The 16,576-nt window shown below is 48.8% G+C and overlaps 1 protein-coding gene across 8 annotated transcripts in view; it reads right to left on the minus strand.

The window, feature by feature from the left end:
* The window catches only part of LOC129713537 (AP-3 complex subunit beta-2), an 86,383-nt gene that overhangs the window by 22,449 nt on the left and 47,358 nt on the right, over positions 1-16,576 (minus strand). For 5 of the 8 annotated variants that reach the window (XM_055662645.1, XM_055662641.1, XM_055662643.1 and 2 more), the window contains 9 exons: positions 16,115-16,291; positions 13,152-13,338; positions 12,122-12,240; positions 9,355-9,411; positions 8,322-8,433; positions 7,147-7,318; positions 5,982-6,144; positions 4,931-5,003; positions 454-563 (listed from right to left, as the gene is read on the minus strand). In XM_055662645.1, the coding sequence (XP_055518620.1) occupies positions 454-563; positions 4,931-5,003; positions 5,982-6,144; positions 7,147-7,318; positions 8,322-8,433; positions 9,355-9,411; positions 12,122-12,240; positions 13,152-13,338; positions 16,115-16,291 (1,170 nt within the window). The remainder of the gene's footprint in view (positions 1-453; positions 564-4,930; positions 5,004-5,981; positions 6,145-7,146; positions 7,319-8,321; positions 8,434-9,354; positions 9,412-12,121; positions 12,241-13,151; positions 13,339-16,114; positions 16,292-16,576) is intronic. The other 3 variants (XM_055662642.1, XM_055662644.1, XM_055662640.1) reach the window with 1 other exon arrangement.

Below are 16,576 nucleotides of genomic sequence, written 5' to 3' on the forward strand. Positions count from 1 at the left end.
TGTGTCACGTTTAATTGTCTATGTGACAGTAAATTGAACCATTGAACCCCGGCTCCCCTCCCCCACCGCCGGGAGCCAGGGGGCAGCCGGGACAAAACGCCCGTGACATTTACGCCCGCATGCTGGGCGGCACAGTGACACAGCTGGCAGCGGCTTGAGAGACACAGCGCGGAAACAGGCCCTTCTGCACCGACCAGCGATCACCCAGTACGCTAGGGACAATTTACAACTTGCAGTACCCAATTAACCTACAAACCTGTACATTTTCAGAGTGTGGGAGGAAACCGGAGCACCCGGAGAAACCCACGTGGACATAGGGTGGGGAATCTGTGGGATTCATTGCCACAGAAGGCTGTGGAGGCCAAGTTAGTGGATATTTTTAAGGCAGAGATTGACAGGTTTTTGCCTAACCCACCTCCCAACCCCAGAACCTTCAGCTACCCAAACACTCACCTCAGAAGGCAGGTTGGAGTTGGACAACGTTAGTCCCTGCAGATCCAGGTTGAGACTCTTGGAGAATGTGTTGGGTGATGGAGTGGTTGTAGGGACTGACGGGCCGCTGACTGGCAAAGGCAAAACGTTGCAGAGAGAAAGTTAACAATTAAGCTCATTAAACATCGCTGCTCAAACACTCCCCTGTGAACATCTGTCCACTGACAGACAGAGACACAGAGACAGAGAGAGAGACAGAGACACAGAGAGAGACACAGAGAGGCAGAGACACAGAGAGAGACAGAGACAGAGACACAGAGAGAGACAGAGACAGAAGACAGAGACACAGAGAGACACCGAGAGAGACAGAGAGACAGACACAGAGAGATACAGACAGAGACACAGAGACACAGAGAGACAGAGACACAGACAGAGACAGAGACAGAAGACAGAGACACAGAGAGACACAGAGAGAGACAGAGAGACAGATAGAGAAAGACAGAGACACAGCGAGACAGAGACAGACACAGAGAGACACAGAGACAGAGACAGAAAGACAGAGAGACAGAAAGACAGAGACACAGAGAGACAGAGACAGACACAGAGACACATAGACAGACACAGAGACAGACACACAGAAACAGAGACAGACAAACCTGAACATGTTCAATGACATTATAGAAACCAGGAGCTGCAGATGCTGGTTTACCATGGAAAGACACAGTGCAGGAATGAATAACTCAACAGATCAGGTAGCATCTCTGGACAACATGGATAGGTTACGTTTTGGATTGGGAACCTTCTTCAGACCCGAAGAAGGTTCCCAATCCAAACCCATCCATGTTGTCCAAGGGTGCTGCCTGACCTGCCGAGTTACTCCAGCATGTTGTGTCTTTTCATGTGCAGTGACAGGTTTGGGTGCCCAGGACATGCCCCTTATCCTGACCTGAACACATCAACGCAGGCAACCGCCAAGGACATTGGACTTCACCAAGTCTTCATGAGGATTTTCAATCACACCCATCACCATTGCAGTTTTGAAATAATCGGTGATACCAATAGTTTGAGATATTACTCTATCAAAAATCAGTCTAGTTTGTAACACTTCAGAAAATCATAGTCATACCGTACGGTAGCAGGCCCTTCGGCCCAACTTGCCCATGCTGACCAAGATGCCCCACCTACACCAGTCCCACCTGCCAGCGTTCAGCCCATATCCTTCTAAATGGGGAGAAAGCAGGAACGGGGTACTGATTGGGGTGGATCAGCCATGAACACATCGAAGGGCCGAATGGCCTACTATTTGTCTATTGTCTAAACCATTCCAATACATGTACATGTCCAACTGTCTTGTAAATGTTCTTATACAATCAATTTTTCTTAAAAGATTATTTTGTTTAAGAAATATTGATTGATATATTTATCTGTAGTAAGCTGATGAAGATGAAAATGAATAAAAGATTACATTTTAAATTATAGTCAATGCGATTACTTGTGAGTGACCACATAGAACATGTACAGCACATCAACAGCCCTTCGGCCCACAATGTCTGTACGTGTACATGATGCCTAGTTAAAGTCTGCCTGCACATGATGCATATCTCCCATTGCCTCATCATCCATGTACTTATCTAACAGCCTCTTAAGCACCGCCAGGACCACCACCCCTGGCAGCACTTTCCACGCACCCACCACTCCCAGTCCAAGAAACTTGCTCTGCTCATCTCCTTGACTTTCCCCTCTCATCGTAAAGCTATACCCTCTCGTCTTTGACATTTCCAGCCTGGGAAAAAGATTCTGACTGTCAGCATCTGGGCCTTTATTCCTTCTTCCAAAGTGCATGGCTGTACACTTGACACAGGGTGGCGCAGCAGTAGAGTTGCTGCCTTAAGCGCCTGTCACACTTTCATCACCTAATTCACGACCTCTGCCGAGTTTGCCCTTGACTCGTACTCGCAGCATGGTCGTCACGAGGTCGTAGGTAGGTCGTAGCAGGTCGTGATGCTAGTCGTAGGTACTCGTGGCATCAAGTAGGTCACGGCGTTTTTCTAGCCTGATGAAAAATGTCCACGAGTAAAAAAGGTCGTGAATTAGGTCATGAAAGCGGGACTGGCCCTCTACAGCGCCAGACACCCGGGTTCAAATCTGACTACCAGCGCAGTCTGTACGGAGTTTGAATGTTCTCCCTGTGACCGTGTGGGTTTTCTCCAGGTGATCCGGTTTGCTCCCACACTCGAAAAATGTACAGGTTTGTAGATTAATTGCTTTGGAAAATTAAAAAAATGTAGATTCTCTCTAGGTTAGCGCTAGGGTACAGGGTGATCGCTGGTCGGCGTGGACTCGGTGGTCCGAAGAGCCAGTTTCCATGCTGTATCTCTAAAGTCTAAAATCTACACTGCGTTTCATTTGCCACCTCTTTTCCCATCGTTATAGTGCTTCACATGGTATCTATGACTAAAATTCAAAATCCAGTAAAATAAATGCTTGCCTGAATTAAGGAAGGCAGGAGATTGAAGTATTAAAATGTTACGGGAAGCAAAAGTTAAAATCTCCAGAACAAGAGGTCTGTAATTGGTGTTGATAGACACGAATTGCTGGAGTAACTCAGTGGGTCACGCAGCATCTCTGGAGAAAAGGAATGGGTGATGTTTCAGGCCGTGACCCTACTTCAGGCTGTAATTGGTGTTGGTGTGCAGGGCTGATTGCTCTGGAGCTGTCCAACGTTTCAGCAGCTGGGTTTCAGCACCAAGGATAGCGAGCTCAGGAAACCAACACAGTCCAGAGAGAGGAAGCAGTACCCCAGGGTGTCCCAGAGTCAGCTTCCACCAGGGAGAGAAGGAAGATAGGAGGGGATGCACCTCCACAAGAGGTGTGTCCCAGGGAATGTGTGGGAGGACCGTAATGGAGGAGACGGCGGCATTGGGCCTTTGTGGCCGCAGCTGGGACTGTAAAATGGCTCCAAAATGGCACCTCTTGCATATGGACTCGGTGGGCTGTTCTGTACTAAGCGGCATGCAAAGGGAAAAAAACAAGTTTTTCACTGTATCTTGATACAGGTGATAAAGAAACCATTGAGCCGTCGAGGAGCATTCCGGGAAAAGGGAGGTGTGTATCCCAGGGATTGAGAGAGAATCAAATCCGGGGAAACAGTGGGAAGTGACCCTGGGGAAGAGCGGAAAGTGTCCTTGAGTGGGAAAAAAAGTGGGAACCTTTGACAGGGAATGAATAGGAAGTGATCCTGGGAAAGGAGTGAGCCAACTCGTGTCATGAGGTTTAGATTAGAGATACAGCACGGAAACAGTCATTTGGCCCACCGTGTCCGCACCTACCAGCGATCGATCCCCGCACACTAACACTATCCTACACACACTGGGGACAATTCACAATTTTACCAAACCAATTAACCTACAAACCTGTACGTCTTTGGAGTGTGGGAGGAAACCGGAGCGCCCGGAGGAAACCCACGCAGGTCACGGGGACAACGTACAAACTCTGTACAGCAGCACCCGCAGTCAAGACCCGTAGTCGCGCTCCTCTGGCGCTGCGAGGCTGCAACTCTACCCGCTGGTCCTCCCTAGGGAAGGAGGGGAAATGGTCCTGGGAAAAGGGTAGGAGGTTTTCACGGTGGAAAGAGTGGGCAGAAAAGCAGGATGGGATCGCAGCAAAAGCGGGGAGTGATCCTGGGGCCCTGTGGTGACGACCGGTCGACGGGCTGAGTTAGTGTCCCGTCATCTACAGGAAGTTCCAAAAGCCAGCACCATTTCCTGGAAAGTAGCAAAGCTGGGGCCACCACACCACTTCATAGAAGGAATTTCAAGTAGAAATTGCAGAGAGTTGTGGACACTGCTCAGACCTTTATGCAAACTAGCCTCCCCCCCCCTCCCCCCACCCATACCTACACATCACAGTTCCTGGGTAAAGCATCAGCATAATCAATGGTAGACACAGAGCGCTAGAGTAAGCTAGACAAAAGTGCTGGAGAAACTCAGTGGGTGCAGCAGCATCTATGGAGTGAAGGAAATAGGCAATGTTTCGGGACGAAACGTTGCCTATTTCCTTCGCTCCATAGATGCTGCTGCAACCGCTGAGTTTCTCCAGCACTTTTGTCTACCTTCGATTTTCCAGCATCTGCAGTTCCTTTTTAAACAGGAGTGCTAGAGTAACTCAGTTTCTCAGGCAGCATCTCCGTAGAACATGGATAGGCGACGTTTCGGGTCGGGACCCTTCGTTCAACATAATTAAGGACCGTTTTACCCCAGTCACTCCCTCTACTCCCCTCTCCCGATACAAAAGCTTGAACGCACATAATCACCTGATTCAGGGACAGCTTCTTCCCCGTTGTTCAGGCCACTGGTGACAGTTTTGTTGTCTGCACTGACCATTTACAATAATCTTACATTATTACAATCTTACAATAATCCCCATTTAAAAAAAAATTCCTTCACATTTTATGACATTTCTCAGCTATTATCCAAGCTCTTAAAAGCCAAAGACTCACAATCATCGAGGTCAAGGAGGGAGATTTCCTTCTTTTTAGCTTTGAGCGATCCAGAGGGTAACTTGGCCACAGACTAGAAGGAAAGAAACAGGCTTGTCACATCCTGGAGGAACTTCTCCAGTTTCCATAACGCCCCCCCCCCCTCCTGCCCAGGCTCCTTATCCTGGCTCAAACATCGCTTTTGGGCTGATATAGAGAGATGCAGAACGGAAACAGATAGGGTTATTAACGGGCAACACGGACATGGTGGGCCGAAGGGCCTGTTTTGGTGCTGCCCGACTCTGTGTGTTTCCATTCCTGGGATCTCAGTAGTTCCCCTTCCAATGTTACGATGAATAGGAGGAAGTTCACCTCAAGGAGACTCTCATGTTGGCCTGACCCAAAAAATGTCCGGCCCTTCCCAAAATCAGTAATGGAAATTCTAAACCCACAGGTAGAGCTGCTGCCTCAGAGCGCCAGAGACCCCGGTTCGCTCCTCATCTTGGGTGCTGTCTGTGTGAAGTCTGCAGGTTCTTCCTGTGACCGTGTAGGTGGTCTAATTTCCTCCGACATCCCAAAGACATGCAGATTTGGAAGTTAATTGGCTTCTGTAAATTGCCCCTTGTGTGTATGGAATGGATGCGAAAGTGCGATGACATCGGGTGATCGATGGTTAGTGGGGACTCGACGGGCCGAAGAGCCTGTTTCCATGCTGTACATCTCAATGAATCAAATCCTTGGCTCCATGTATGAAGGAACTACAGATGCTGGTTTAATCTAAAGACAGACACAAAAATCTGGAGTAATTCAGCGGGACAGGCAGCATCTCTGGAGAGAAAGAATGGGCGATGATTCTGGTCAAGAGACCCTTCTTAATCCCTAACTTTACTGGATTCAAGTTAGTGGCTGGACCTGGTGGGATTTGAACCCACAACCTCCAATATTAAAAGCTTACACTGTATCACAGTACACATGACAATATTAAACTTAATCCCACAATCCCATTAGTCCTGTGCTGTAACTAAAAAGGGCTCCCCTCTGATAATCTGAGCAACAGCTCGCCATTCCTCACCTTCCTCTTGTGCTTTTTCCCAGGGTCCGAGTCCGAGTTCTCCTCCGGCTCCGACTCGGAGGAGCTGTTTTCCGATGAACTCTCCTCGGAGGAGGAAGGTGACGAAGAGCTCGACTCCTCCTCGTTCCGCTTCTTCTCCTTGTCTCCGCCTTCACTCTGCCCGCTGGCAAAAACACAACAGGGAGGTTACCGCTCCTGTAGAAACATGGAACTACAAATGCTGGTTTATACAGTTAGATGCAGGAAGATTATTCCCGATATTGGGGAAGTCCAGAACAAGGGGTCACAGTTTAAGGATACGAGGGAAGTCTTTTAGGACCGAGATGAGAAAAACATTTTTTACACAGAGAGTGGTGAATCTGTGGAATTCTCTGCCGCAGAAGGTAGTTGAGGCCAGTTCATTGGCTATATTTAAGAGGGAGTTAGATGTGGCCCTTGTGGCTAAAGGGATCAGGGGGTATGGAGAGAAGGCAGGTACAGGATACTGAGTTGGATGATCAGCCATGATCATATCGAATGGCGGTGCAGGCTCAAAGGGCCGAATGGCCTACTCCTGCACCTATTTTCTATGCTTCTATACCAAAGATTGACACAAAGTGCTGGAGTAACTCAGCGGGTCAGGCAGGAACTCTGGGGAAAAGTGATGGGTGACATTTCTTCATCAGTCTGAAGGAGGGCCCTGTCCTGAATCGTCATCTAATCCAGGAGATGCTGCCTGACCCACTGAGTTACTCCAGCACTTTGTGTCTATCTAAATCAGCATCTGCAGTTCCTTATTTCTCCAGTTTGACTGCTCGACTGGAATTATTTTTGGTGAAGGGAATGGGAAGGAACTGGATTAGGAAGATCGTGAAGGAAAGGAAATATAGCCTTGAAATTGCATCCTTCCCTTCCACCTTGCTGTAGATGGAAGTTCCCTTTTGTCCGGAGAGCCCTCACAATCTTTCAAAGATTATTAATATCACTAAACTTCTAAAACTTGCTGTATAGCATGGTGGAGGTGTGTGTGTGTGTGTGTGTGTGTGTGTGTGTGTGTGTGTGTGTGTGTGGGGGGGGGGGATGCTCCAGAAATTCATATTTCTCTGTTATTTGGGACCTCCATCCCTTGGTTACAGGAAGGCTGCTGCCTGTGGTAGTGGACCCCACGATGCACATCCCCACCTACCTGTCCTCGCTCTCATCTCCGTGCTTGCTCTTCTCCTTCTGCCCTTTCTTCTTCTTTTTCTGCCGGTCTGACTTGCCCTCCTCCTCTTCGCTCTCTTCCTCCTCGCTCTCCGAGGCACTCTCGCTTTCCATTCCGCCCGCGCTCTCCTCCGACTCGCTGGTGGTGGGGGACTCTGTGGATTAATGGATACACTCAGCAGACTCTGGACTCTGCCCTGGACTCTACCGCGTCTCGGGGAGGACACCGCGCCCGCCAGGGTCGTTGTTGGCTATTCTCCCAGGACAACCTCCAGCGTCAGGGCACACATAGGGAATTCAGGGGTGGGGGTGGGGGTGGGAGAGAAGTCCCAGGTCACGTCTCTGCCCCCCCCCCCCTCCCGATATTCCTTTGAATTCCCTCTTTCAAAAATCAGAAATAAAAAGTATACACAAAACAAAAAACTTTGCAAAAACTTGTAATGTTGTCCGTACATTCAAGTGTCGTACTCAGTAGTGATAGCAACAGTCTTTACACCCTTGCCACTCATGTAGCCCTCTGGGGTGATATCTCTTCCCTGGTTTGAGGGTTGTTTCCAGCGGACTCTGCCCCTCGATATCCAGCTGCGGAAGGGCCCTTGTCTGTGGCCCTCCTCCCAGAGCCTTGCCGTTGGATGTACCGAGCTTCATTGCGTCCCTCAGCACAGTCTGTAGCGGGCCAGTCGGCAACATTCCCCGACGGACATCTCGCTCTGCTGGGAGTTTCGGGCAGATCAAAGAGCATCTTTCACCAAAACGATAATCTTCCAGCAGCACTCGATGTCTGTGAATGGGACATCTCTGACGTTAAGATAGACACAAAATGCTGGAATTAGTCAGCGTCTCGGAAGAAAACGGCTAGGTGACGTTTCAGGTCAGGACCCTTCTTCAGGCTGATGAAAGGTCCCGACCTGAAATGTCACCAATCCTTTTACTGCAGAGATACTGCCTGACCCGTTCAGCTATTCCAGCATTTTGTGTCTATCTTCGGTATAAACTACCATCTGCAGTTCATTTTTATTAGCTGTAACGTTAAGATGGTGGCTGCTAGTTCTTGTTGGCCAGTGGATGTAATGTGCGGAGATAAACTGTACAGGAACTCACGGCAGGGAGCACGAGGGGAGGGGAGAGAGTCCATCACAAGGTTCATTCAACACTCACCACTGTCCGCTGACTCAGTGGGCTCGGACTCTCCCTCCGACTCGGAGTAGAATGGTTTCTCCACTTTCTCCTTCCTCTTCTCTCTGCTGCTGGGCTTGGTCCATTCTGGGACCTGGGGGTGGTAGGGGGGGGGAGAAAAGAAAGAATCACTCCAGTGCTGGGCCCAGAAGAGGGAAACTCTCAACCACATTCCGGGTTCGGAGTCCGGACAAACGTGACCGCGGATTGTTGAACGTTGTGAGCCGTTGCGGGCAGAGCGGAGACGTGCTTGGACAGACTGAGCTGAGAACTGCGACATCTCTCGTTCCACCGGCTTCACAAACAGATACACTGCTGAAACACACGAGCTGGACAAAGGTCCCAGACCACACACTTGTCATCATATAAAGATTTGCTAGAATTTCTCAGTTCAGACAGTATTTAGTTCAGGGCTTCGCCAGCTAGCTTGGCGCGCGACTAAATTGGGAAACAAGGAACTGCAGATGTTGGTTAACAAATAAAAGACACAGAGCTGAAGTAACCCAGCAGTTCATGGACAGATGACGTTTTGGATCTGAAGAAGGATCTCAACCCAAAACGTCAGCTATCCATGTTTAGTTTAGAGATACAGTGTGGAAAATGAACCTGCCGCCCATTGACTCCATGGCAACCAGCGATCACCCTTACACTAGTGTTAAAGAAGGAACTGCAGATGCTTGAAAATCGAAGGTAGACAAAAGTGCTGGAGAAACTCAGCAGGTGCAACAGCATCTAAGGAGCGAAGGAAATAGGCAATGTTTCGGGCCGAACCTACAAACCTAGATGCCTTTGGAGTGTGAGAAAAGTCACCGATGAAGCTCCCAAACCCAAAATGTTGACCCTGTTTCTCTCTCCACAGACGCTATGTGTGTTTCCATTATTTTCTGTTTGTTTCAGGTTTCCGGCATCTGCAGGTTTTTATTTTTAACTTTGGCCCCAGATCCCAGGCAGACGGTTTGACGGGCTCCCCCAGGATGTAGAAACACACAGCACTGCAAACCCAGCACACTCGCACCTCTTTCCAGTCTCCCAGCAATCCGATTCGCACGTCCGTCTCCGAGGACACGTCGTTCTGTGGGCGGTATCGCACAGGAGATTCAGACGGCTGCTGTACCGAGCCACAGGGTCATCAAACGGCAGAGCAACAACACTGGGGCCACTGACAAATCCCCGGGCTGCCGCTCCTGTACCTCTGTTGAAGCAGCGGGTGGTTCTGCTACAACGCTTCGTTTTTTTCCTTCAGTTTTAGAGATGCAGCGCGGAAACCGTCCCTACGGCCCACCAAGCCCGCAGCGACCAGCGACCCCCGCACATTAACACTGTCCTATGCACACTAGGGATAATTTACACATACACCAAGCCAATTGACCTGCACGTCGTTGGAATGTGGGAGGAAACCGAAGATCTCGGCGAAAACCCACGTGGTCACAGGGAGAACGTGCAAACTCCCAAAGACAGCATTTAAGAAGGAACTGCAGATGCTGGAGAATCGAAGGTTACACAAAAAAGCTGGAGAAACTCAGCGGGTGCAGCAGCATCTATGGAGCGAAGGAAATAGGCAACGTTTCGGGCCGAAACGTTGCCTATTTCCTTCGCTCCATAGATGCTGCTGCACCCGCTGAGTTTCTCCAGCTTTTTTGTGTAACCTCCCAAAGACAGCATCCGTGGTCGGGATCGAACCCGGGATCGGCAGCTTGTTCCCGGTCCACGGTGGGGACCGAAGGTCGGAAGGGTCGTGTGGGTGCCGGAGATCAGTTGAGGACGCGCCGCTTAGAGAACAAAGAGGGACCCCGCATGGGGGGGGGGCAAGATCAAAGAGGGACCATTGGGAATACATTAAACACTTTGAAACTTTGTCGACGCCTTATATGTGGCAATTCTTTGCATACGCAAAACAATGAATTTCACTGTGACGTCACATGTGATAATAAAGTATCATTCATTCACAACATAAATTGGATACAATGCGATTGATGAATTAAACTTGCATTATGCGGGCTGAATTGGTTATAACGGGAGTTTAGTACAGGATTAAAGAACTACTTAAAAGTTACTTTGGAAACTGACAAGAGAAAAAAAGCTGTCATGGTTAAAAAAACATCTAGGCACAAAAATACTGTTTCCATGTAACATCCCTGCAGTATCAGACGCCATTGTCTATCGCGAACACATCTGCTACTTCAACCGTGGGTGGTCAAATTAACAAGCAATCACTCCTATATACACTTGTGCAATGATAACTCTATTAAACAATGTAACATAAACCATTAGTCTACTTAGCTTGCACTACAGAATAAACTTATTATAGACAATAGACAATAGGTGCAGGAGTAGGCCATTCGGCCCTTCGAGCCAGCACCGCCATTCAATGTGATCATGGCTGATTATCCCCAATCAATACCCCATTCCTGCCTTCTCCCCATATCCCCTGACTCCGCTACTTTTAAGAGCCCTATCTAGCTCTCTCTTGAAAGCATCCAGAGAACCTGCCTCCACCGCCCTCTGAGGCAGAGAATTCCACACTCACCACTCTCTGTGAGAAAAAGTGTTTCCTCGTGTCCGTTCTAAATGGCTTACTCCTTATTCTTAAACTGTGGCCCCTGGTTCTGGACTCCCCCAACATCGAGAACATGTTTCCTGCCTCTAGCGTGTCCAAACCCTTAACAATCTTATATGTTTCAATGAGATGCCCTCTCATCCTTCTAAACTCCAGAGTGTACAAGCCCAGCCGTTCCATTCTCCCAGCATATGACAGTCCCTGCCATCCCGGGAATTAACTTTGTAAACCTATGCTGCACTCCCTCAATAGCAAGAATGGCCTTCCTCAAATTAGGGCTCAAATAAACTGCTATTGAAAAGACATATCTTTTTTATTAACTCCAGCAGAAAAAATGCTATTGCAGGTTTGAAACTCTCTAGCCAATTGTTTTTGAACTCGATTTGCTATAACACGAGGTTTCTTAGGAACCCAACCTTTGCTTTAAAGCTGAATTACCAGTACAAGCCTTTGTCCAGATTCAGGGTCAGTTTCTTCGCAGCTGTTATCAGGCAACTGAACCATCCTACTACAGCCAGAGAGCAGTCCTGAACTACTATCTACCTCATCGGGGACCCTCGGACTATCAATATTGATCAAACTTTACTGGATTTACCTTGCACTGAACGTTATTCCCTTATCATGTATCTGTACACTGCAAATGGCTCGAGTGTAATCATGTATTGTCTTCCTGCTGGCTGGATGGCACGCTACAAAAGCTTTTCGCTGTACCTCGGTACACGTGACAATAAACTGAACTGATAGTGTTATGTTGTTTGCGGAGTTCCCTGTCAACTCTACAGCCAGCTCCGCCTTTCCAGCAGACGGAGGCTTGGCTTGGAAAGACTCCACAATCCAGGAACCACCAGCACGAAGGCTACGATCAGGAAGGGGAGGATTTAAGAATAAAAGGTAGGCCATTTAGGTCTGAGATGAGGATGAACTTTTTCAGCCAGAGAGTTGTGGATCTGTGGAGTTCTGTGCTACAGGAAACAGTGGAGGCCAATTCACTGGATGTTTTCAAGAGATAGTGATTTCGCTCTTAGGGCTAACGGAATCAAGGGATACGGGGAGAAAGCAGGAACGGGGTACTGATTTTCGATGATCAGCCATGATCATCTTGAATGGCGGTGCTGGCACGAAGGGCCGAATGGCCTACTCCTGCACCTATTTTCCATGTTTCCATGATTCTAGGATTGGATTCCGGAAGTGGGTTTGGGTTGGAGCACAAGGTCTACACACTTACCTCAACGTTGCGGACGGATGGATCAGGGGCTGCTTCAGGCCAGTCCGGGAGCTCCTGGTATCCACTGGCCTTGCTGTTGAGCAGGTGGGACAGTGAGCCCAGCTGGAAGTGGTCTCGATCTGCGAGGAAGACAAGTTCCAAACGTTAATCCACCGTGTGAGAATCACTGAAGGGTCTCGACCCGAAACGTCACCCATTCCTTCTCTCCAGAGATGATGCCTGTCCCGCTGAGTTACTCCAGCATGGTGTGTTAGAATCGCCATTGACCCTACGGCTCCAGTGACCCTGGTCCAATCCCAACTGTGGGGGCTGTCTGTGTGGGGTTTGCACGCTGTAACTTTGTGGATTTCCAGCTCCAACTTCCTCCCAAAGATGTACAGGTCATTAGTTTAATTAACCGCATTATGGCAACTCTAGTGACGAGAGGGAAACCAGACAGGATTGATGAGTAGGTCAGTGAGAAAAGCTTGAGGAAGCAAGGAACCGCAGATGCTGGTTAATACACAAGAGGACACAAAGTGCAAGTGTAACTCAGCAGGTGGACAAAAATGCCGGAGAAACTCAGCGGGTGAGGCAGCATCTATGGAGCGAAGGAAATAGGCGACGTTTCGGGCCGAGACCCTTCTCTGCCCTGACCTGCAACTCAGCTGGTTAGGTAGCATCTCTGGAGAACATCGTGACCCTGCTTCAAACTGTAGAAGTCAGAAGAATGAGCCTTCTTCAGACCCGGTCTGAAAAAGGGCCTCGACCCAAAATGTCACCTATCCATGTCCTCCAGAGATGCTGCCTCTGCTGAGTTACTCCAGCACTTTGTGTCCTATTGTGTATGACCCAGCATCTGCAGTTCCTTGTTTCCTCAAGATTATCATTGTACCGATCCCTCACTGTACGTGTGCACATGATAATAAACGCACCATGAACTGAAGCCACTTACTCCGCTCACTAACGTTCACGAGCATCCCCGTCACTCCCCTGCCCCCGCACCCTCCCCCAGTGACGAGGCCACGTGGCGGCAATCGTTGGCTCCTACCTTTGAAGGAAGACTCGAGCACGGGGGGCGGTTTCTGGGCGAGGAACAACTTCTTGGCGTACTTGTTCAGCACGCCACTCTTCTCCGTGGGGACGATGAGCTGGCGGATGAAGCGGGCGCGGTCGCGGATGTCGTAGTTCTGGTCGTACTTGGCCAGGTTCAGGACGTACTGGGTCAGCAGCTTGGTCTGGGGTTCAGAGCAGAAATACATGTCACCCGGGGCGGGGCACGGTGGCGCGGCGGGTAGAGCTGCTGCCTCACAGCCCCTTGAGACCCGGATCTGTTCCTCAACCTTGGGTGCTCTCTGTGTGGAGTTTGTATGTTCTCTCAGAATGCTGGAGTATCTAAGCGGGACAGCCAGCATCTCTGGAAAGAAGGAACCTATTCCTTCTCTCCAGAGATGCTGCCTGTCCCGCTGAGATTCTCCAGCATGTCGTGTCTACCTTCGATTTAAACCAGCATCTGCAGTTCTTTCCTACACATTGTATGTTCTCCCTATGACCACGTGGGTTTAACCGGGTCCTCGGGCTTCCACCCACATTCCCGACCTGTGAGTTTGTAGGTTAATTGGCTTCGGTAAATTGCGCCCAGTGTGTCGGATAACATCGAACTAGTGTAAATGGGTGATCAATGGTCAGCATTGATTCGGTGGGGCAAAGGGTCTGTTTCCATGCTGCATCAATAAACTCGAAAAGGATGAGGTTTCAACGTATGGGGAAAAAACCCCGAGAGTAAAGCCACGGAGTAATCTGCAGTCAGACACCCCACAGGAAAAATAAAACTAGTTGGAGCTACCTAATGCTGCCGGGCCTGTTAAATATAGGGTGTGCATGATATACAGTACAAACAGCTTACAATGGGGTAGCACATTGGCACAGCAGGTCGAGCCGCTGCCTCATAGTGTGAGACACGGGTGCACGCTTAACCTTGGGTGCTGTCTGTGTGGAGTTTGGACATTTGCCCTGTGACCGTATAGGTTTTCTCCGGGTGCTCTGGTTTTCACCCACATCCCAAATACACAAAGGTTGATGTGTCGATGAGTCTGAAGATGGGTCTCGATCCGAAACCTCGCCCATTCCTTCTCTCCAGAGATGCTGCCTGACCTGCTGAGTTACTCCAGCATCTTGTGTCTACCTTCGATTTAAGCCAGCATCTGCAGTTCTTTCCTCCACAAAGTCGAGGGAGTGGAGGAGAAAGTGGGATAACATAGATCTAGTGTGAAGGGGTGAATGGTGGTCAGCATGGACTCAGTGGACTGAAGGGCCTGTTTCCATGCTGTGTCTGTGGAGCAAAACTATTCACGGTTTGATGCTGGCTTTTTGGGGTAGGTGTAACCTGATTTATAAAGTTATTTTGCACTGTAGCACATAGCAACATTCATACTTGTCACACTACCCCTAGCGTACTCCACTTCATCAAACTTCACTCTGCAAATCACTTTTGTAAATCCGCTGCATTTCCTGCATCTGCAGTTTTAGAAACATCGACAATCGGTGCAGGAGTAGGCCATTCGGCCCTTCTAGCCGGCACCGCCATTCAATACGATCACAGCTGATCACCCAGAATCAGTACCCCTTTCCAGCTTTCTCCCCATATCCCTTGATTCCGTTAGCCTGAAGAGCTAAATCCAACTCTCCCTTGAATACTTATTTGCGTTATCTTTATCTTTAATGTTTTTCTGCTATGTTTACTATCCTTCATGCATTGGCAAGACGTGCCCTTGAACCCAGAGGCGGGTACAATTACAATGTTTAAAACCTATTTGGACAGGGATCTGAATGGCAAAGATTTAAAGGGATCGTGGCCAAAGGCAGGCAAATGGGATTAGCATAGATAGGCACCTTGGCCAGCATTAACAAGTTGGGCCGAAGGGCCTGTTTCTATGCTGCATAATTGGTGATTCTCTATAAACCATGCATTCTGAATGCCCAGGTAGACAAAAGTGCTGGAGAAACTCAGCGGGTGAGGCAGCATCTATGGAGCGAAGGAAATTGACAACGTTTTTCGCTTGAATCGTTGCCAATTTCCTTCACTCCATAGATGCTGCCTCACCCGCTGAGTTTCTCCAGCACTTTTGTCTACCTTTGATTTTTCAGCATCTTAAACATTCTGAATGCCTACTAGCCAAACACTAGTCACATACTGTTAGAAACAGCAATGGGGCTGTCACATTGGCTCAATAGAGACTCTCGAGTCCACATGGAGGTGGACTGGTTTATCATCAAACCCTTGAGGAAGATCGATAACATGGATCTCCTTAGTGATTCTTAAAACCCTTAGTATAGGAAATACATTTTTCAAAATATTTGTACCCAATTGGTGTAGAATGACCCTATTCCAGGAGCTGTCCCAAGAGGTTTGGGTGGGCAACAATGGAAGGAGATGATGGAAAGGGAGTGAGTGTTCAGCCCTGGATCTTTGATCATTGTGGTGTGCCACTAGATGTTGGACCAGCTGGTCTCCTGCCCAGTGCTTCTCTACGGTCAATGGGAAACTACATTTTATCCCAATTAAGTTTGGTTTAGTTTACTGTCACGTGTACCAAGATAGTGACATTTTTTGTTGTTGTTGGAAAAACGATACATGATTACTATCAAGCGGCCCAAAGTGTACAGATACAGGTTAGAGGGAATAACGCTCAGTGCAAGATACAGTCCTGAAAAGTCAGTGACGTTCGGCTGAGGGTCTCCAATGAGGTGGATGGAAGGTCAGAATCGCTCTCTAGTTGGTGATGAGATGGTTCAGTTGCCTGATTTGTACTTATTCCCTTTCGATTAAACCGTTTTATTCTTGAGACTGATGCTTGGAGTTTTAACTTCATAGGATGGGCTCATAGCTATTGGGACTTGGCATTCTCAGAGGGCATCTTGCTGTAAGATGGACCAGCGCTACGGTGGGTTAACTGAGGGTGGTACTCCCAATGGCCGCCCCCCCCGCCCGCTCGCTCGCTCTGGGTGCCCGACCTGTCTGGAGTTGGTGAGGTAGAGCTTGGCCGCCAGGTTGATGATCTGCAACTTCACGATGTCCTCCTCGCTGGTGAAGGACTTGGCCATTTTCCGCAGGACATCAGGAGCAATCTTGGGCACGTGCTCGCAGTACTCTCCGATCAGCCAGAGGATGCTGGCCCTCGCCATTGGAACCTGCCCAGAGGAAGGGGAGCGGAGGGTGGGAGAGAACATCCATCAGGAGAGAGGTTGGTCAAGGAATGCAAGAGTCCCCAAATACACTCGCTTGACAATGGCGACGTCAACGAGCAAAGGACGTTTTAGTTTTTATTTATTCATGTGTGTATATATTTAATATAATGGTATATGGACACACTGATCTGTTCTGTAGTCAATGCCTACTATGTTCTGTTGTGCTGAAGCAAAGCAAGAATTTCATTGTCCTATCAGGGACACATGACAATAAACTCTCTTGAATCT

Source organism: Leucoraja erinacea, chromosome 36 (assembly GCF_028641065.1).
Source record: "Leucoraja erinacea ecotype New England chromosome 36, Leri_hhj_1, whole genome shotgun sequence".
NCBI lineage: Eukaryota > Metazoa > Chordata > Chondrichthyes > Rajiformes > Rajidae > Leucoraja > Leucoraja erinaceus.